This window comes from Crinia signifera, chromosome 9, assembly GCF_055691185.1.
Source record: "Crinia signifera chromosome 9, ASM5569118v1, whole genome shotgun sequence".
NCBI lineage: Eukaryota > Metazoa > Chordata > Amphibia > Anura > Myobatrachidae > Crinia > Crinia signifera.
In genome coordinates, this window is record NC_139225.1 from 37639103 (window position 1) to 37662328 (window position 23226).

A 23226-nucleotide genomic window follows, 5' to 3' on the forward strand; every position below is an offset into this window, starting at 1 on the left:
CAGGTGTACCCGGAGGAAACCCACCCAACAAATAATAATGGGGAGAATATATAAACTCCACACAGTTAGGGCCATGGTGGGAATCGAACTCATGACCTCAGTGCTGTGAGGCAGTAATTCTAACCATTACACCATTCGTGCTGCCTTTATATAGAAAATATCTTTTTTTTTTCCCATTTCTATTTTACTTTATATAACAAATGTGAGCGACGCTGGTATTTTCAGTGGATATTTTGCACATCCACTGAAATGTGCAAAATAGATGTTGGCATTGAAAGCGTAAGCGTTAAATATCATAATTTAACACATACGTAGTCACTGCTTATAATCTGCAAATAGCAGCACCACAATACAAAGGGCCAGATGCACTATGCTTCAAAAGTGATAAAATGGAGAGTGATAAACAGCAAGCCAATCAGCTCCTACCTGCAATGTCACAGGCTGTGTTTGGAAAAATGTCAGACAGGAGCTGATTGGTTGGTTGTTTATCACTCTCTATGTAATCACTTTTGAAGCTTAATGCATCTGGCCCAAAGCCTGGTGGCTACTTGCTTAACATTTTGGCTACATTGGAAACCAACTAAAGGTTAAAGAAGCAGGGCCAGTCATACTGTAACCGAGAAGCCCGCAGCCCCAGGCAATGAGCTTGTGCCTCTAAGGGGCAGCTACTTTGTGAAAAACCATTTTATTGGCTGAGCAGCTGTAGACTCTCCCGCCCCAGCTGAGATCATTCTGCAATTGTACAAATGTGTGTGTTTCAATAACTTATCCATCCTGCACTATTATAATGGGGAGTAGTTGTCCTGACCCAAGGGCATGGAGAAAAGTTTAACCCAGTGCTGACATCCTCTGGAAGGGAAGCTCTCTTGTCTTTTGCCAGAGGCATCAGCCCCTGAGAGTATTCGGTTCTGGTTCTCATTATGATGGGATGAGGCGGTTTTCCTGCATATACAGTGACAGGCCCAGTCTGACAAGCTCTGTGCTGTTGCCACTTTAGCAGGGGCCCTGGCTATATAGTTCTATAACAGTTTATGGACTGGAGCCCAGTAGTCTGGCTTTTTTTTTTTTTTTTTAATTAAAGACAGAAGTGCTCAAGTTCTTTTCCAGCCCATTCATACGGAATAGGATCATTGCATAGACATACATTAGATATCCAAGCATTAGGTCGACCACTGAAGGTTGACATGACTGAATGTCCACAGGTTATTAGGTTGACACAAGCATTAGGTAAACATGGGGAAGTTCGACAGTCAAACGGTCGACATGGGGATTTTCACTTTTTTTGGTCCCAAATGTCGTCATGGACACTAAAAAAAAGTGCACCGCGTCCCCTCGCTACACTCATCATGCTTCGGGCACGGGGTCTCGCATACACTCGGCACACTATTTTATTCTCCGACCACGCCCTAGAGAATGGTAGGGCATGAATACCGCCTGTTGGCACATGTCAGCTAAAAAAAAAAGTGGAAAAACCCATGTCAATCTTTTGACTGTCTACCTTCCCCATGTCGACCTTCAGCCATGTCGACCTAATGCTTGGTGACCTAGTGACCGTATCCCATTGATACACCCAAGGAAGCTTGCACTCGTATTTTCTTTTAGCTCTGATGAAGGCCCTGTTTTACCATCAGCAGACCAGGATGCGGTCATTTGGTCCACAGCATGATGGTCGACAGTCATTAGGTCGACATGGGTCTAGGTCAACATAGGAAAAGGTTGACATGGTTCTAGGTCGAAAGGTCATTAGTTCGACAGGTCATTAGTTCGACAATGTCTAGGTCCACAGTCAAAAGGTCGACATAGGGCTTTTCACTGTTTTTTGAGCCGACATGTGCTGACAGCTGGTATTTCATACCCTACCATCCACTAGGGCGTGGTGGGAGAATAAAATAGTGTGTCGAGCGCAGCGCGGCACCGTGCCCGACGCATAGCGAGTGCAACAATGAAAAACCCCATGTCGACCTTTTGACTGTCGAAATAGACATGGTTGAACTAACGACCTGTCGAACCAACGACCTGTCGATCTAGAACCATGTTGACCTTTTCCCATGTCGACCTAATGACTGTCGACCATCATGCTGTAGACCAAATGATCCCAACCCCAGCAGACCATGCAGTCCTACCAATAACTGATCACTTGTTTGCGATCAGCGCATGTGCAGGTCCGCTGTGCATACTCGCCAAGACGGTCGCACATGGCGGGGAAGGCATGATGGAGGCGGGCAGGGGGTGTTTGCATGAGGACATCCAGTGTTTCCTTGGTGTACCCCCAAAAATGGTGGGTGTGCCAGAAAACCGCTGGGCATCCCCATGTGAACTTACAGGATGATGTCACAGGATGTCAGCCGCCCGCCCCATTCTCGGAGCAAGACGCCACAGATATAGGTCAGTCAAGACGGACTTATATATAGGCAGGGATGTACGTACGACGTCCCGGGAGGGGGGGGGGGGAGGGAGGGAGGTACTCACTTGCCTGGCGGGCGGCGTTACACGGCTTGCTAAGCAGCAGATTTTCGTGCTTAGCGAGTTAACCAGAATCAGGCCCTTAGGTTGTAAGCAATCAGTGAGCACTATCCAGTTACAGAGCAGGCTGGCGTATGCGAACAAGAATGTACCGGTAAGAAGGTAAATACAAAGCAGAATTTCCCCACAGCTACGGGAATAATGGTCAGAGCATGCAGCAGACCCGAACCAGATTCCCCACACTGCAGATGGTGCTGCCACATTTTGCAGAGATGGAGAGAACTTGGGGGCCGATTCAGACTTGCAGATCTGATTTCGGCCCCGTCCTGGATGAAACATAGAAACACAGAATTAGACGGGAGATAAGAACCACCTGGCCCATCTAGTCTGCCCCTTTTTTAAACACGTAACCTCAAACCATATTTGATCCTTATTGCTTTGAAAGGATATCAATAGGCCTATCCCAAGCTATATTTTCATTCGCCAGGGTGCTTGCTGCAATCAGGCAGGGCACGTTTCATGATGGACACCCACCCACAAAAACGGTGGGCGTGCCCATAGAAACACTGGTTAGGCCCCAGGGAACAGGCACCCGCTGACATGAAAAGTGAGTCCTGGGCTAATTTTTCCAGGGAGGGGGAACCGGCTGGCGGGGGCTGTGGCGGTAACCTGCTCACCAGGCTCTCTCTCTTATATATATATATATATATATATATATATATATATATATATATATATATATATATATATATATATATATATATATATATAGAGCCTAGTGAGCCGTTCCGAATCAGGCCATTCATCTAAAGTTTTCCAGGTCACAAAGCAGGAATGTGGGAGGCATAAAGGAAGCCAGCCCCTGAGCAGCCATACTGCAATCCGTTCGCTCTGCTGGTGCCTGGGCTGTCTTTCTATGTATCTCACGCACAAGATGCCTGCCCAGGAAAGCATGGTGGGAGAAAACAAAATATACGGTAACTTTGTGAGCTGTGATTATACAAACAAATGAAAACTCTGTGTGTGTGTGTGTGTTTAGGTAATTTCTAGGCTCCTATATTAGAGGTTACCATGGTACAGACCTTACATCCGCTTTTTTCTACCAGAAGCAGAACTGATACTACAGGACGATAGCCGCACTGTGGACAATGACACTTGCAGAGTCACTCAGTACATTACCCTGGAGTAGAGGAAGATACACATTGTTCATTTAATTCCATCTGTTGATAGATTTGGACATCAGATGGGTGTAGGGAGTCCTGGCGCGCACAAGGAAAACAGATTGTCAGCAGAACTCCAGTAATGTAAAAATAAAGATGGCCCTTAATTGTGCTATCAAGACATAGCGAATTGGTTGGTTATCTGCTGCTTTCACTGCCTGATCCATCAGCCCTAATGAGAGACACAGGCTTGAGATGGACAGGTCCACTTTCTGTGGACAGATGGATATAGCCACCAACATGAATTATAAATGGAGGTCTTTCAAAAAAGGGACAGGGACAGATTAAGGTTCCTGGGGCACCTGAGGAACTATCTTGTTGGGGCAACTACAGACGCAATACCAATGAAATAAAATGTACCAGCCTCCATCACAAAGTGATTCTCGGTCTTTGGCGCTTGTATGAGCGAGGAGTCTCCAAATACCGACATGATGATATTGGGGATTCCCACAAGCCTTTGGAATTGACTTCTACTAGGTCTACTACGGTTACCGCCTTCTTTTGTGTGCTCATACAAAACAATACCACTACAGTGTTTCTCCGATGGTACGTGATTTCAGGAGATATGCCCAGGCTCTCCACCGCTCTAGCCAAAATGTCTTCAGGTCTTCTATTAGATGTTACTCAGCTATGAATGCCTCCATGTCTCTCATACCCCCTTCTACCATATAACCCGAAGTTGATATGTCAACTGATCACACCTCTTGCACTTGGCCTTTGGATCCTCTATCCAGGATCAGAAAACAGCACTTCGCCTTACCAGGTCTATCTACAGAAGTGAATTGTGTAATGAAGTCATATCTCGTATGAAGTCGTATCTCTGGAAGATCAGCTTGGTGAGCACGTTAGCCTAATCCTTCTCATTTCCATGTACTAAAAGCCAAGTTGCCCTCCTTCAAAAGCTCCCATCCACCACCCTCTGCTTACATAGAAGCCTGGCAGCAGCCAATAGCATTCACAGAGGATGGGAGGTATTTATAGGTTCGGTATTTTCAGAAAGGAGGCGGGGAGGCCAGATGACTACCAAAGGTTCCAACGTAGTCACCCCATACATCAGCCCCAGTTCAAGGAGGAGGAGAGACAATGGGCATGCTGTCGCTACCCATAAACCCCCATTTTCATTGGACTGCTGAGAATAAAACAAACTAAGCAAGCACTTAGTAATCTCTGCGCGGACATGACAGAACATTACGCCACCACCCCTCCAGCTCCAAATGCTATCCATCTCTGCAATATGTGACCAGGGAAAGAGGCACAAGCAGTACCTATCCCACTATCCCCATTCTCTATCAATTCATGCATGCTGGGAGATGCTTACAAAGCAAATAGCAGTTCTGGTATTGTGGATAGACTCCCGGAATCCCTACACAGTTAAATGGTGCCTATTACCGAGGTACAGTGCCTCAGTGGTTTGCTGCGCTGCCTTCTTGGAAGCTGTGTGTAGAGTTTGTATATTCTCCCAATGCTTCTGTGGGTTACCACCAGAGTGTTCGCTTTCTTCAAAGATATAATATTACATTTCTGGCTAAGTATTATGATAATAAATAATAATGCACACTGGGGACCAACAAAGAGCATTTGTTCTGCCAGTATGTACGGTGCAAAGGTTGGCATTACTGCCTCACATCACTGAGGTCATGGGTTCAATCCCCACATGACCCTAACTGTGTGGAGTTTGTATATTCTCCCCACGCTTGCATGAGTTTACTCCGGGTACTCCGGTTTCCTCCCACATTCCAAAAATATACTGGTAGGCTAATTGGCTCCCAACAAATTAACCCTAGAATGTCTGTGTGTGTGTATATATGTGGTGGGGAATGTAGATTGTAAGCTCCACTGGGGCTGGGACTGATGTGAATGTTCATATATTCTCTGTACAGCGCTGTGGAATACGTGTGCGCTATATAAATAAACTTAATGATAAATAATTTGTTCTGCAATACAGAACTATACAAAACCTGGTGGATACAGTGTTAAAGTCATTCTGGATGAATGGACAGAAGCTTCTATGGTCACTGTAACTTGGTCCAAAGTCTACAATGTTCAAACATTAACAAGCATCTTTGGATGCCATCTTTCAAGTGTCTAGCAGTACGTGTCCCTTATAAAATCCTTTTTTTTTTTTTTACAGCTGTATAAGAGAACGCAGCTGTCCAGCTGAGAGACAGGAAGAGAGAAATTCCCTTATCCAAGTTCAAATAACCACGAATTCCAAACGTCTTCTAGGAATTCTAAATGTCTTTCTTCCTTAACGTCAGGGACCATTAAACCAATCGGACACTTACTTTAACCATCTTTGTGGTCAGACCAGACGACTCATACAGGGACGAGGCTGGGAACAGGATGATAAGGAGAGAGAGACACTTTCCTCCAGCCCAAACACGAGTAAAATATAAGCAGATGCCTTCCAGCGTGGGAGCGATCAGCAGCTGATGCCTGTGCCACGAATGGAGCAACGCTGGAACTGGTATTCCAAATGGGACAAGCCTGAGTGGCCACGTACTATACGTCACCTCTAGATTTTCAGATACGCCATCCACCCCTTTAGCCATTGCCGGAATACCGTCTCATTGGGTTTACAATCCCAAAATGTGCATAAAAACCTCGACCAGCGTTTGATGCCGGCAAAAATAAACATTTCTTCCACATCAATAAAGCTGGTCTCCCAATAACACATCAATGCTGGTTATAAATAGTGATTTACAGTATCCCTTTCACTGCAATGGTTACTCGCAGGAAAGACCGGATATAACCGGTGATATAACGGAGTTTGCTGAAGCATTTATTTCACGCTATTAAAAATAAAACAAGGTTTCACGTAGAAAGACGAACGTTATATACAGGGTCCGAGATCTGTATATGGAGAGAGTAAGGACAATGCTACTTTTGCAGAAATTGTGTGTTTTTTCCATTGAGCCTGCATTACATTAGTAATAGTCACAGAGCGGCGTCAGGAATGTGAGGACTTAACTCTTAAGTTGCACTCTAATATACAGTACAGTCCATGGCAGTAGAAGGGTTTCCACACTCTCTGCTGGCACCACCACCACTCCCCCTTAAACAATGCTTACTATAACAGAATAGATCACATTTGCCAGGAGCTTATCTCAATCAGATGCATAAACATACAGTTCTGCATCACTTCCCGATGCACAGACTAGTCATTGTGGTGAGCGCTGCCAAACTGCTGGGTACTTTGTGCCTCGTGCCAATGATGCAGAACTTGTAAATGAGTGCATCTATAAGCCTGTACAGTGCGCACACATAATGCAGAACACATACTGACACTCACAGACCATTTACCACAGATTAAATGTGCAGGAAGCTTATTCCATACCAGAGGCCATGCTGCAGGATCCTGGGAGTACGATCAGATGCACAGTGCAGGCACCACATGCTGCTGGTCCTGGAAGGAGCGACGTGGATGCTTAATGTCCACTGTTCCCCCCCCCTGCGCTTGTCCAGTGCACAGATGTTCCCCTTCTCGCGGATCAGCGGCACTGCCGCCTCTCAGCTCAACACCACAGTGGCAGCAGCCAAAAGAGGGGTGGAGCAGCCAATGACAGCCCGAGGAAGGGGGAGTGGGCACCAGGAATAGGACAGGAAGGAACCAACATAAACAATTCGAATGGTGTGAGGGGATGGGATAAGGATCAGGGACTTAATACTCAGACCAACCATATAGCAAGGGGTTTGGAATGTGATCTATTTACAGGGATGATTGCTAATGAGGTTTAAAGGTTTAATAGCATCAATAGCAGCCCCCCAAAATAGAACAATCTCTGTGAAAGTGACCTTTAGCACAAAAATACACACAATTCTATCATCCTTCACCAGGGTACGGAATCTGGCTGCGGAAAGTGCATAGGATTCCCTGCTCTCCAGTAGCACTGAACTGGCATTCAACCCCCGCTGCTTCTGATTTGTGCACCAGGAGAGGTGGGCCGTGCCCCCTGACCACAAATGAGTGGCGCTGGGCTCATGCAGAGCTATATTAACTTTGCAGGCATGTGACATTTCACTCGAATGCCTGCGGCTGTAATAAAACGGCGCTCAGAGATCAGTTTGCAGAGAGTAATGTTCTGTGAATGGGGGGAGAGAAGTGTATGCAGCAGCCACAGCCGTGATAAACTGGATCCCCCGCACTCTGCAGCCCTATCGTGCACCCACAGAGAGGAAGGGGGGTCAGGCAGGGCATCATCTCCTCAGCACAGTCTCAAACAGTTGAGGATGCAGTTGCCATGGCGATGAATAAAGTTGCCATGGTGACGGTAGGAGGAGTGAACGAGGAGGAAGAATAGACATGAAGGAGTACCCAGCACTATGGAAACACAAGATGGGATACATGAGAAAGGGATAATATACACTAAATTAAGTGATTTAAATATCTAATTAGGGGCAGAAGCCTTAAATGCACGCACTGGCAAATGTTTCCATGGGTTTTATTATTCAAATGAAAGTTATAGGTAGGTATCCCTATACATACACAAGAATCCAAGTATATATGATGTAATAAGGGCACTCTTATGCTAAAGGCACTTATACCCAGATGTGGCATACACATGAACCATATCCACACATATCATTATATGTCTACATTGTACACATTTACAAAAAATAGACAGCGTTTTACATACTGTTAGTCTCGCTTTTCCAGTCTATAGAACAGGGATGGGGAACCTTTGGCACACCAGCTGTTTTTGTTGAACTACACATTCCAGCATGCCTTGCGACAGTTTTAGCATGGCCAAAGAGCAAAACTGTTGCAGGGCATGCTGGGATTTGTAGATCAACAACAGCTGGAGTGCCAAGGTTCACCATCACCGTCCATTATAGGCTATTCTTTTATCTATCTATCTATCTATCTATCTATACATCTATGGTACTTGTGTAGTTTCACGGCGCCCGATATATCGGATGTGATATCGGCCGATATATCGATGCAATCCTATGCGATTTTTTACCGGTTCATAACCCCACTATCCACTATGCATGGAGTTGATTTTCTATAGCGTGGCGAGCCCGAAGCATGGCGAGCATAGCGAACCACCGTGAGGGGACGCGGATTACTCCGCTCGCCACACTATATAAAATCAACTCCATGCGTAGTGGATAGTGGGGTTATGAACAGGTAAAAGTACCATATCTATATATATATATATATTTAACCATGCACAAATTCAACCCCAGACTAAGACCCCTAAGTTTAGAGGCCAGTTGGAGCGTGCAATTGAGTAGGTGCACTTTATGCCTCCCTCCATCCTATAAACAGTGTCAATTATAGACTTGATGTCTTATGTTATAGAGGGGGGAAAAAACTACACAAAAGCCTTAACTGTAATCGATAAACCTTGTGGCCCTGTATGTATGTGTCATTTATGGCACCTGAATGAATCGGAGAACACCCACTCCCTTACATAATGCCGTACACTGTGTGGATGCGGACAACCTCCCACCATCATGATGAATGATCCGCACTTACTGCTTGTACTAAAAAACGCCCACCATCCACCTACAGCAGTGCACACGTGTTCTTACTGTATACCCGTTATCTACACACTGCAGGAATACGGTCGCTAGGTCGACACTATGAAGGGCCACATACATTAGGTCGACACAAGCATTAGGTCGACACAAGCAATGTGAAGGTCAACATTCAAAAGCCTGACACCTCTTGGTTTGCACGTTATTGTTGTGCTGACAGGCGGTATTTCATACCCTACCATCCCACTAGGGCATGGAGGGAGAATGTAATCCTGTGTGGAGCGCAGCGATACACTGATACGGTGGCCATGTTGACTTACGTCGAAATTTGGGACAAAAAAACGTGAAAAAAAGTCATGTCGACCTTTTTTTGACTGTAGACCTAATGCTTGTAGACCTTACTACCCTGTCAATCTTTGCCCTGTCCACCTTAAATTGTCGACCCTATGACACCCAATACAGTGATCAATGCCACTGTATGCAGTTCGTGCCTCATACCTCAAATAGGGCACAGACACGTTCCTGGTGTATGGCCAGTAACAAGGGTTTAGCTACACCAGCTTCCAATGAGCATGTGATCCCTCATTCTCAAACTATGCACTAAACTTCTAAGCCCATATTAACAACCACAATGATGTTTTTCTGTAAGAGATGCTGTGGGGACTCCTAAGGAGCCCCTTAGCTCAGTGCTCCACGATGAGCTCTATTTCCTCATACTTGCATTTCTCACATCTCCAAACAGATCATTTTCCCCAGGAGACAGGATGAAAACAATTAAAGGGCGACTGGTTCTAAAATCCAACCCTGCATCATTAGCTGGCTTTAAATTGATAGTATAACTGTACAACAGCCTCCGGGGAGACAGACTGGAGAGGCAGTGACAGCGATTGCAGAGAATTGGACCAAGAGAGGAGAAACTAAAGGGCACACTGTGTGCATCTGAGGGGATGGGCAGAGGAGTGGGATGTTAGGGGGATGACTGGGGGCATAGGAGTGGAAGGACAGGGAAGCAGAAAACTTGTGGGGGTTGCACAAAGAGGGGGCAGGGACTGAGAGGGGGGGCAGCAGAGGGAGCGTTTCCTCCAGATGTTTCAGGAGCCTCTCATTCTGCAGGATAACGTTACTGGCTTCTGACTTAAGTTATATCTAGTGTGTGTTTGCCTGACTGTGATAGGGAAGTCAGATTAGAAGCTGGACTGGGACTGATGTAGCGTTACTATCATATATATATGACGCTGACATGCGTTAACAGCTCGTGGTGCAGCGTTTTGGACACTCAATGGTGTCTATATTTCTTCAATGTATTGTCTGATATGGCTGTCAAACAAGTCTTGAAAAAGGCCCTGATTCGGGTCGAAACATTGACCAAATGTGATGGCAGCGTAAATAAAATGAGATGAAATAAAAATAACCATTTTTAACTCCAGTCTGGCGAGTGACCTCCTTCTGTACCCACGACTATATATATATATATATATATATATATATATATATATATATATATATATATATATATATATACATACACATACACATACACACACACACACACACACACACATCTATATGTGTGTCTAGTGTCCTTGTGTAGCCGAAACACTGCCATCTACTGGCAGCGAGTGAAACTAGATCTCTTTTTCTCTCACACATGCACAAACACTGAGGCAATCAGACATACAGAAACACAGAGGCAATTACAATGTAGCAGACTAGCTTTCAAAGCTTTTGCCAGTATATTATAATGTTGGCACTACGCAAAGCTGGAAGATGCAATGACAGTACCAATCAACGGGGACAGGGGAGATAGCAAAGGGCAATGGGGTGGTGGGCCAAATGTGTCTGACTGCAATGGGAGGACTAAAGTGGAATCTAGGCAGGGACGGACCGTGGGGGGTATACACTGACAGGACAGAGGAGAGGGTGACTGAAAAGTAAGGGAGCAACACTGGACAGGCATAGAAAGTTACAAGAAGGTCAGACACAGGGGTTAGAGGTCAGGAAAACACTGTACCGTGCAGGCAGGCGACGCAGCAGCAACCATAGGAAATAACAGCTGCACTGACAGCTGCTGAGAAAGGTGTGTATCCCAACCATAGTGCCTCCATGTGAGCGTGTGACTGCTGTGCTCTCTGCCGGCTCTTCCTGTTCTTCAGCCCTACCCTGTTCTGCTTTCCCTTCCTGCTGTCACACTGCCACCAGCTGAGACCTGCAGCTCCTAGTACAGGCTGCACCGGCTGACAGGCTGGGGAGGGGTGTGCGTGGAAAGTACATGCCTAAAATACAGTATACAGGTATTGCCTTAATCCCACTGAGAGGCGGAGCTATTGTGTCACCTTATGCAGGTTTGGGCACCTGCGGAGAGAACACACCAGGCACATATTATTCCCACGATGGGAGAACACACCAGGACACTGTGCACATAGTGCAGGCTAATGAGCTGTAGCCCTTTCTGTGCTGTGAGATCAGCACACACTGAGGGAATGACAATCACCGTACAGAGCTGCTCCACAAAGACTGGAGCGGTCTGATGTGCAGGGATGTGTCACGGCAGCTCCGGGCCTCGACAGCTCATTGCAGCCAAGTGAGACGCAACGTGACACACAGCTGCCTGCACGTGGACCCATCTCCCAGCTATCACAATGATACAACTCTTCCTAGCTGTGTGCTGGAACAAAGTGGCATTGTGTTACTGTACTTCCCTCTGTGATATGACTCCCAGTCACAAAGATTTACCACTGAAACCAGCTGTGGAGAGATCACCTCTTTTACACGTGTCGTCAGGAGGGTGTCGGCAATGGCAGGCAAAGGCTACGGACAACCTGTGGTTCTACAGCGTCATGTGACCACTAAATATATGGGATGCGGTCGGTAAGACGACACATGAAAAAGGACAACATACCATAGTTCGGCATGATTAAAAGGTTAACACAAGACATGGAAAAGGACATGAGTTTTTCACTTTTTTTTTTGGTTCAAAAAAATGTGTTTTTTTTCATACTATCCGCCTGGTGAAAAAATGGCAATTTTCACCCACTTTTTGGGCAAATTCAACTCACCCTATTCAATCCCAGTGCAGAACTTTCACCTGGGCAACAATTCCAGCATTGGCGTATACGGCGTGGATCGGCAAAACCATTGTAAATGTACGTATTTTGGTGAATAAAAAAGTGAAACAGCATTGGAAAAAATGGAGTTGAAGACTCCCGTGATTGAATACTAAGCAGCAAATTATTGCCAATTTTTTTGCCAGGCCAGGAATTTCAGCAGGGATTAAATACCCCCGTAAAGATTACAATAGTGTTCAGAGTGTAGACACGCTCAGCGCGTCGGTGTGTCACCCTAGTCACCAAACAAGAAAAAACGTGAAAACCTAATGTCAACCTATTGCTTGTGTAAGGTATGTTGACCTTTTTCATGTGTCGACCTATGGTGGCCTTTTCACAAATAGTGGACAACATATTGACCTTATTAGACCTAAATAAATGTGAAATGAGGGTATCAAAGTTTCCGACTCCCCCAAATTCCGAGGCAAGACACCAGGCTTGCAAGATTTGCTGCTGCAAACGCCCCAGTCCAGCTGCAGAATAACAACGTTCGGCCTATACAATGGCCCCCATACACTAGGGCGACTTCTCCAAGCGGAGAGGTCACCTGGGATCCCCCCTTCAGCCACCGGGAACCTTCCGGGCAGCAGGACCACATGCGATCTTATGCGGTGCTTTTGAATATTATAGATGTCTCCTGCAGCCTGGGTGACTCGCAGGTTCCCCGCATCGCATCGGACCTGCTGTCAAATACATGCGGTTTGGATGCTTTTTATGCGATTGATAGCCTCGCTTGTAAAAGTCACCTGGTGTATGGCCAGCTTTAGATGCAGCTATTTGCCATCTATTATTGCGCTCTAGCCTTTAGAAGTGAAGACTTATTGAAAACGAATTACAAAGCAAACAAACAAAATGCTCTCATTCAGTAAACACGGCGTGACGCAGACTGCAGCGTCCCCCGAGACACCGGGGGGATTAACTCTGTGGATGGGAAGGAGGAACAGCAAATTGTACTTTAGTCTCAGCGTGATTTAATCGTGCATCCTTTTAGTATTCCATCTGATAACAGAAGAGTTAAAAACCTTAATCTCATGTTCACACTACCCTGAAGGGATACACTGAAAATCTGTTATTTAATAAAAAATCAATTGTAGCGATTGCACCGAGGAGATCACTTTCTAGTCCACATCAATAGATCGCCTCTGTCTTTTCTTGGTCGACATTCATGATCATTGAAGAGGTTCCCTGCTCACTTCATGGAACTATAATCATCCTTGTTTTAGCAATTAAAAGCTGTCAAAAACATACAAGTCCCGGCACGCCCTACTAGATCAGGCTCCTGACAGACGGAGGCTTTCAGAAACCACCTCTAAATGTGGATCGGTTTACCGTAACGTGTCCCCAGAAATGGAACATTGCCAAGCACCATATAAAAATTTCAGCGCCAGATGGGGGGCATAAAGGTCCACATGAACAGGTCCGACTTGTGCCGGTCAGGCCTGTTTTTCCATGAACTCCCCCGGCAGCTCTGTTAGGGCTTCATCCGATTTTGCACTTGATTTTGTAATTTTGTTTTACATGCGATTTATCGCATGCAAAAGAACTCCAGGGGACGTCAAGGGGAATCAGATGCATGTATGATCTACAGGATCTGAACCCGTTCCTGTGCACATCGGATCTGACCTGATGCTAAACATCTCGAATTTGGCCTGATTTCGTCCAATATGTCGACCCAATCGTGGAATCGGATGAAATCGGACCTGAGTATGGGGGCATTAGACAAAGTGTGTGGGGCCTCAGAGGTATCCGGTCAACTGATCTACGATGTCTAGATTAACCATCAAGATAGTCGACTGCATCTAGATTGACAGTAATGGAGGTCAGAAGCCAGAGTAACAGGAGTGTGTGTCAAGCGTAACGGGGCACCGTGCCCGAAGCATGGGGAGCGCAGTGAGCCATGTGATGTGACACTGTGCACATATACAGTGTCCACAGGGACACTTGAGACATTCGTCACGAAAAAAGTGACAAATTCATATCGACCATGTGAAGCTGGCTTCTAACTTACGGTCAATCTAGACGCGGCCAACTATATCTAGGTGTCTAACTAGATGGGTTCCTCTAAGGGGGTAAAGCTGGGCATACACTACTGCGATATCTCGCAGCAGTGTATGCCCAGGCGCCAACCTGCGAGCAGCCCGGGACCATCCTGGGCGGCAGGGTCGTATGTGATCCATCACAAGTGGTCCTATTCTTGTGATGGATCGCATCCAATCCCTGTTCCGCCAGGAGGGATATCCGGGGTTAGACCTGCATCCTGGTCCGACCTCCGATGCGTGGTCCCGTGCACATCGGACCAAAGGGGACATCACATTGACCCGATTTGGGTCAATTTCTTGGCCCAAAATCGTCCCAAATCGATTTAGTGTGTATGGGGCCTTTATAAAAATAGTCGCCTAGGCAACAGAACGGATACTGGAAAGGGATCGGGAGTCGTGAAGCAGCTACTTAGAGGGTGTGATCCCTCAAACAACAAAGAAACAAAAAAGGAAATAAATAGCGCTTTACAATAACATAAAATGAAAAACTTATCATTGAATAATGGAAAGAAGCAGAGTAAAAACATGAAACGCACAAGGCACCTTTGACACTTAGATGAATTAATTTCTCAATGAGTGGATCCATTCCTATGAATACTGCCAGAGAGAGTCCACATGTATAGACCTCCAATAGAAAAGGTCTCTCTTCAATAAGGATGGTAGGTGTATCGTTATTACAATTTTTGTCCATTTGGGGAATGAATCCAGTTTGGAGTGCTTAGCAGCAGTATGCTCCATAATGGTAGTGTGGTGAGTGAGGGGATTCCACTGGAGTAGCAGTAGTGTGGAGTGCAAAATCTGGATGGCGGCTGGTCTGGATCCAATGGGAGCAAGTGTGGGAAACAAGTGTCCAGGTACTTTGTTCCTCCTAAGGGGTTTCGTTGTAGCAAGGTCCAGCTTTGTCTAAGGTGCGTTTCATGTTTTCACTGTGCTTCTTTATACAGGTTGAGTATCCCCTATCCAAAATGCTCGGGACCACGAGCATTCCGGATAGGGGAATTTTTCGGTTTTTGGAATATTTTTTTTTTAGGCATACTTACCTGTCCCCTGATGGTGTCCGGTGGTCCCTCGGCGTCCACGCAGTCCCCGGGCGTCCACAGCAGGCCTCCGGCATCTTCTCTGGGTCTCCAGCGGTCCCAGGAATGCATTGTGCGAGTGTGCGCGCGCACCGGTGACGTCACTGGCGCGCGCGCACACTTGCGCCATGCATTCCTGGGACCGCTGGAGACCCTGGAGAAGATGCCGGAGGCCTGCTGTGGATGCCCGGGGACTTGGTAAGTATGAAAAGAGGGTTAGGGGGGTTAAAAAAAAAAATTCGAATGATTCCAAAAACCACGTTTTTTGGAATAATTCGGATAAGGGATGTACGGATACAGGATACTCAACCTGTATTACTAAATTATGTTTTATAACTTTATATTATTGTACAGCGCTACTTATTTCCTATTTGTGGGGGCCTTTAGACAGCTTCAATCCACTATACCATAACTGCCTCAGACTTGCTAGACAGCCCAGCAACACCTACAATAGTCACGTCACTGTGTTTCAGTTTGTATATTCATTCATAATAGATCACATAAAAAAAATGATTGCCAAGGCTTGTTACGTTCTCACGGTCAAAGAGAGGCTGACAACAGCATTCGATACGATTTACCATTAATACACTATGGGCTCCCTGCAAGCGATTGCATTGGGGTCAGTTAAGTTACCATCATCACCCAACTCCAATTCCCCACTGCAAGTACAGGCGCTGGTCACTACTGCGCTCTGTAATATGAGTGCCAAGAAGACCATCAGTACTGATCTTTTCTAGGTATACCAGGAGTAACAGGAAATTAGGCAATACTCTTGAAGGTTGTATAAGACCTTATTCAGGTTCGTCCGCAGCCAGGCTGCGTTTGCATAGGGACCGATGTTGTTTTACCAGGACAGCAGGGGGGGGTTTGCAGAGAGGGGAGCTGACATCACCGGATGTAACATCCATTTGCATGCCCTGCGTGCGAATTGCGCTTGTGAATGGGTGGCGGCAGCTAACCATTTGCAAGGCGGGGATTGGTGGACTTGCAGCCTTGCGAATCAGCCAGAATAACCCAATAGATACATGGGGGAGACTTCTAAAAATTAAAAGGTGAAGTAGCTAATATTAACTAATCAGATTTAGTCTGTAATTTATCTATTGCATCCCAGAATCTGATTGGTTGCTATGGGAACATAATTTCATTTAATTCTTTAGAAGGTTTAGTAAATTTACCGGTACTGCTTTCCTAGCACGGCGCCCACCATCTAGATTGTATGTGTGGGGCTGATATCTCAAGCATCGCATGCATCTTATGTGTTTGTGCGGCATAAGATGCATGAGATGATGCAATCGACGCGATCAACGAGATTTTTACATTGGAATCAATGTAAAAACCACCCAAAACCCCAATTTTATTTGCTAACCCCCCCTCATGGGTGAAATGGCCCCCCCATTGTTAACGCCACCCCACTATTGACGCCAACCCGAAGCGTGGCGAGCGCAGCGAGCCCGCGAGGGGCGGCGGTACGCGTCCTCCGACCTTTTCATACCCCCACTATCCACATCGGCGTGGAGTTGATTTTATATAGTGTGTTGAGCGCGTGGAGTTGATTTTATATAGTGTGTTGAGCGCAGCGAGCCCGAAGCATGGCAAGTGGACGCGGAATATATGTAAAGTAGTCCGCGTCCGCTCGCCACACTTCGGGCTCGGTGCGCTCAACACACTATATAAAATCAACTCCACGCCGACGTGGATAGTGGGGGTATGAAAAGGACGGAGGACGCGTACCGCCGCCCCTCGCGGGCTCGCCACGCTTTGGGTTGGCGTTGATAGTGCTGGTGGCGTTAACAATGGTTATTGGGGGCTCACGATTTTTTTATCTCATGGATCTCATGCATCTTATGTATGCATAAGATCCATGACATTAAAAAATCGGGTACATCGCGTTGATTGTATGCCTTAAGTACCTTAAACTTAAGGCATACAATCAATGAGACGGGCGCCGTGCTAGGAAAGCAGTACCGATTTACCTCATAGAACTTTTCCGGCAGATAAGAAGCACTTGGCCCATCTAGTCTGCCCATGTACACGCACACACTTACACAGTAGGGTTCATTTTTTGATGAGGAGCCAATTAACCTAACAGTATATTTTTGTGGTGTGGGAGGAAACCAAAGTATCCAGAGGAAACCCACGCAAGCATGGGGAGAATATACAAACTCCACACAGAGCAATGGTGGGAATTGAACCCATGGCCTCAGAGCTGTGAGGCTAAAGGTCCCCCCCCCCCCCACACACACACACACACAGTGTGTCTACCATTCGGTTCCTTGGTAACTACCCACCGGACTCTGTGGCAGCTAGGATCGCATATAATACAGCGTATGCTGTCCTTTTGCATATGAAGTAACGTATGCGATGCCATTCAATGCCCCAGGATTTGATAAATCCTTGTGGCAGCCATGGTGATTTCTGAATCTGATCGGATGCTCCGTGGACCGCGCATCACATTGAAATTGGAAGGTAATCACACACGATAGGAAGCTTAACATACGATGGGCTTAGGTCAACACATTGAAATAGGTTGACATGGCTAAGGTCGACAGAGTCCAAATGTCAATACAAGCATTAGGTTGACAATGGGAAGGTCGACAGTCAAAAGGCTGACATGACTTTTTTCATGTTTTTTTACCCCCAAAACAGGCGGTATTTCATACCCTACCATCCACTATGGCATGGAGATACAATATAACAGTGCCTGAAGCATGGCAAGCGCAGCGAGCCACGAGATGGGACGCAGTACACTAATACAGTGTCCATGTCGATTATGTAGAAATTCAGGACAAAAAAAAATACTCATGTCAAACTTTTGACTGTCGACCTTCCGAACCGGTCTTCCTATTTAAGGTGTCGACATTTGTTGACCTACTGTATGTCGACCTTCATAGTGTCTACTCTATGACCCCTACCCCCCCCCCCCTCCCCCGTATATGCTTATGTACTAACCAGTCTCGGTATCATAAGATCACAGATTCTCCATTGGACTCCGTGGGGTGAGTGCTCCCAGCATAAGATGCCCCATTTCCAAGCTGTAAAGTGTCCGAGTAGAACGTGCTTTGAACGATTGTTGTGATTACACAGTAGTGACATAAACTGATATAATGTGAGAGGAGTGAGTAGGTCACAGGGGAGTCATATCCTGGGCGCCGAGAATGTGGTTCTACTGGATCTCCTCTGGTGACCGGCGCAATAACAGATGTAAAGTGCTATACATAGAACAGACAGTACATAGGCAGAAATATGCAGGCAGCAGGAATTAACGCATCAGATTAAAATGTCAACAATAGTAGTGCTGTAAAACCTGAGCGCGTGTCCTAAGCCGACGTGACTGACGATGCGAGTGACGTTTATCAGTTCGAGCATCTACTTATTACAGTATATATCTCAGACATACACAAGTGCACTGATCCAATATAGAAATGTGCACTCACGCTTCATCAGTCATAATCAAGAGAAAACACTTGTGTATGTTCTAGATACACAGAAATCTGCAGTTCGGGTTTTTAAAATACAGGGCCATCAGCCATTTTGTGTAAATATTTTCTGCACTGTGGCGGTTTTGGGCGGTAAATGCAGTTTTCGGTTGGTCCCTTGCAATGAATTCTGGAACCATGACAGAACACAACCAAGCTGTCCTCCATTTGGAACTGAGATTGTGACTGGGAAATTTACTAAGATGGAAGTTCTATTTCACATGGGATGTTGCTATGGGTAACCAATCAGATACTATCTATTATCTTCTAGAAGGTGCTCAATAAATAAGAAGTAGATTCTGATTGGTTGCCCATAGCCACACCCATTGTGACATAGAACTCTTAGTAAATTTCCCCGAGACTCCATTGCCCCTCACAAGAGGATTTGCTTAGCTGATGTAGTGTCCTGCATATTATGAGGAGGATACGGTCGCTAGGTCGACACTATAAAGGTTGACATACAATAGGTCGACCATTAAAGGCTGACACGTGAAAAGGGTTTTTCACCAGGCAGTGGGGGGAATTTACTAAGATGTGTGTTCTACTTCACATGTGATGTTGCTATTGGCAACCAATCAGATCCTGTCTACTATAAATAAGTAGATTCTGATTGGTTGCCCATAGCAACATCACATGTGAAGTAGAATACACATCTTAGTAAATTTCCCCCAGTATGTCCTACCCTACCATCCACTACGACATGGAGGGAGAATATAATAGTGAGCGAGCCATGTGAGAGGACGCAGTACACGGGGACCGCATCCATGTCAACTTACATCAACAGACACAGAAAAATGTGAAAAAATCATGTCGACGTAATGCTGGTGTTGAACTTCCCTTTGAACTTACTCCCCTTTCTAGCAAGCTGTAATTTCTCAAAAAGAATGTGCTCAAACAGCAGGGGAAATACTGCACCCAACCCACTATAATAATCTGCAGCTCATCGCTGTGTCCCGTCCTCCTCTGTGAAATGCTCCAATGCAGGGGTCACAGCTAAATGGCAAACGGTCCTTTGTCATTTCCTATACTGAGCATATGTAACCCTGGAGCTGCCCGATTGGCATGAAAACACGCAGCTATGCAATGCTTTGCCAGCCCCACTGGCATGGTTAGGGGTTGTTTGCCGACTCAGTATCACAACGCTTGAGAGCATACGCAGAATAAACACTGACAAATTACTGATCCCCGGAGAGCAGGAGATTAAATAATGGAATATTCATGAAATGTTCAAAACAAACATTTGTGATGTGTCTAAAAGTGTGCCTGCTATTCCCTCACAGCGGGCAGCCATCTAATGGGTAGCGTTCACCCACAGCGGGCAGTCATCTAATGGGTAGCGTTCACCCACAGCGGGCAGCCATCTAATGGGTAACCTTCACCCACAGCGGGCAGCCATCTAATGGGTAACCTTCACCCACAGCGGGCAGCCATCTAATGGGTAACCTTCACCCACAGCGGGCAGCCATCTAATGGGTAACGTTCACCCACAGCTGGCAGCCATCTAATGGGTAGCGTTCACCCACAGCGGGCAGCCATCTAATGGGTAGCATTCACCCACAGCGGGCAGCCATCTAATGGGTAACCTTCACCCACAGTGGGCAGCCATCTAATGGGTAACCTTCACCCACAGCGGGCAGCCATCTAATGGGTAACCTTCACCCACAGCGGGCAGCCATCTAAGGGGTCACCTTCACCCACAGCGGGCAGCCATCTAATGGGTAACCTTCACCCACAGCGGGCAGCCATCTAAGGGGTCACCTTCACCCACAGCGGGCAGCCATCTAATGGGTCACCTTCACCCACAGCGGGCAGCCATCTAATGGGTAACCTTCACCCACAGCGGGCAGCCATCTAATGGGTAACCTTCACCCACAGCGGGCAGCCATCTAATGGGTAACCTTCACCCACAGCGGGCAGCCATCTAATGGGTAACCTTCACCCAAGTGACTGGTCAGACTGCGTGCCTATGAATATATGCCTATACTGCATACAACATTAGTGCTTTATGCCTTTAACGATGTACGTGTAATACACAGGAATTCAGGAGTCAGTCTGTCAGTCGGCAGGAACAATGGGCCCAATTCTAAAAACTGAAATCTAAGCTGCAGTGTAAAAACAAAGCAGCCAGTATTTACCCTGCACAGAAACAATATTACCCACCAAATCTAACTCTCTGCACCTGTTCAATCTGCCCCACCTGCAGTGCAGCATGGTTTTGCCCATTTGAGAAAGTTTTTTTTTCTCTGAACCAGACCCATTGTGAATTGACTAAATTAAATGCAACTCCCAAAAGCTAGGTGCCAGCAGTAATTTATCGTGGGAGGAGAGAATTCCTGTCTCCCAGCATCTGGAGATCACTGCTTTATCAGATATCTCTGTGCTAATATCAGAAAACAAATTAACGGTTATTAACTTGATGTACAAATACTGAAGTAGAAGCCACAGTGAGGGTAAATCAGAGGATATCGCTTCTCTACAATGTGACACTTGTAATCATAAATTACAGAAAGAGCTCAGTGGAGGCCTAAGAGAAAACATGTTCAGGATTAATTACATTTGCACGGTTCTGTAATAGAGAGAAGATTCCAAAGAAACGATTTATCCTGGCTGTCATTCAGAATAATGCTACAAAACCCATCTCCCACTAACCACTCTCACCTACTTCTAATACTAAATTACTTTACTTCTCCAGTGTGGATAGTGAGTGACAGATTAAGGTCAATATGGGCCTAGAGCTGATATTTATGAAGGTCCTATTGTGTGCTGGGGGAGAAGCCAGCGCTGCGGCGGTGTGATGAGTGATTTGTGGCAGACACTGGTGTGGGCGAGGTCTGCAAATGGGGAGTGTCTATTAAATAGACACTCCCCATTTGCAGACCTCGCCCACACCAGTGTCTGCCACAAATCACTCATCACACCGCCGCAGCGCTGGCCCCTCCCCCAGCACACAATAGGACCTTCATAAATATCAGCTCTAGGCCCATATTGACCTTAATCTGTCACTCACTATCCACACTGGAGAAGTAGGACTGTCGATTTTAGACACTAGATCGATCACTCAGATCCCCAAAGAAGCAATTGAATTCCGTCCAAGGAAAGCCATGTAATAATAGCTCAAACCCTTTTACGACAAAAACAAACACATTTTTTTATTTATTTCCACTATAAAGTCCTGGAAGGTAGGTGCTGTCTTTGCCCCTCCATTGAAATAGCCGCTATTTCAATGGAGGGGCAAAGACAGCACCTACCTTCCAGGACTTTATAGTGGAAATAAATAAAAAATGTGTTTGCTTTTGTCGTAAAAGGGTTTGAGCTATTATTACATGGCTTTCCTTGGACGGAATTCAATTGCTTCTTTGGGGATCTGAGTGATCGATCTAGTGTCTAAAATCGACAGTCCATAGGTCGACATGAACTTTGTCGACGTTGACAAAAAGGTCAATATGAACTGGATAGACATTGACAAAAATGTTGGCACACAATAGGTCAGGTATGCATTTAGGTATGCATCTCACTCCGATAAAATGAATACTGTTACTGTGATGATGATACTGTTACTGTGATGCTATTGGCCATGGACAATAATGTCCTTTACACTTGACAGAGGATTATTTTAGATCTCCTCTGTTGCCCATCCTTCCCTGCGATGGATATTTTGTTAATTCTCTCAGAATGTTACTCAATAAAGTTATGATATAAAAAAAGTTTTCCGGTCTACAGCAGCAGCACAGCAGCAGATACTGGGGGCCTATTTTGATGGGACATGGAGTTAGCTGCAGCTTCATCTGCCCTATTATACCCCTTTTACACCAAAATCCCTGGTCGGACCCTGGTCTTTTGAACATGGGGGTTTCCAGGGTTGGACCCAGCTTCATACCCCATTTACACAGCACTTCAACCTGGGTCGGACCTGGGTCTGCACCATTTACACTGAACCTGGGTCAGTCCTGCCTTTCCCTATGGATGACATAAAAAATGTCAATTTTAGGACTGATAAACTACCAGCCAACCTTCCCTCAATGATTTAAATAAAAATTTAAATACATGAAAAGTTAGCATTGAAAAATGTTGGTTGGTTTATTTTGCTAAATATTTTTTCAAAAAGTTATATTCAGTGCTCAAGCCCACATAGCGGTATAAAAGTGTAGCATCACCCATGTGCTTCCCCCAGCCCCCTTCCCCTGCAGCAGCAGACCAAAACACCCTTGTGCTCCCCTGGGACACGTTCAGTTGGTCGACCTAAAGATGGTCGACAGTCATTAGGTCAACACCACTAGGTCAACATACTGCAAGGTCCACAGGGGTCTAGGTCAACATGGAACAAGGTCACCAAGTCATTAGGTCGACACAAGCATCAGGTCGAA

The 23226-nt window shown here is 45.9% G+C and overlaps 1 protein-coding gene across 8 annotated transcripts in view; it reads right to left on the bottom strand.

The window, feature by feature from the left end:
• IQSEC2 (IQ motif and Sec7 domain ArfGEF 2) overlaps nt 1–23226 on the bottom strand; it is a 188653-nt gene that overhangs the window by 62540 nt on the left and 102887 nt on the right. The window contains exon 1 of one of the 8 annotated variants that reach the window (XM_083158843.1): nt 11179–11292. The exons of 6 other annotated variants lie outside the window; for them this stretch is intronic. In XM_083158843.1, coding sequence (XP_083014969.1) covers nt 11179–11261 — 83 coding nt within the window. In that variant the 5' untranslated portion in view covers nt 11262–11292. Of the gene's footprint in view, nt 1–7020; nt 7213–11178; nt 11293–23226 lie in introns of those variants that run through there. One more of the 8 variants, XM_083158844.1, reaches the window with a different exon arrangement.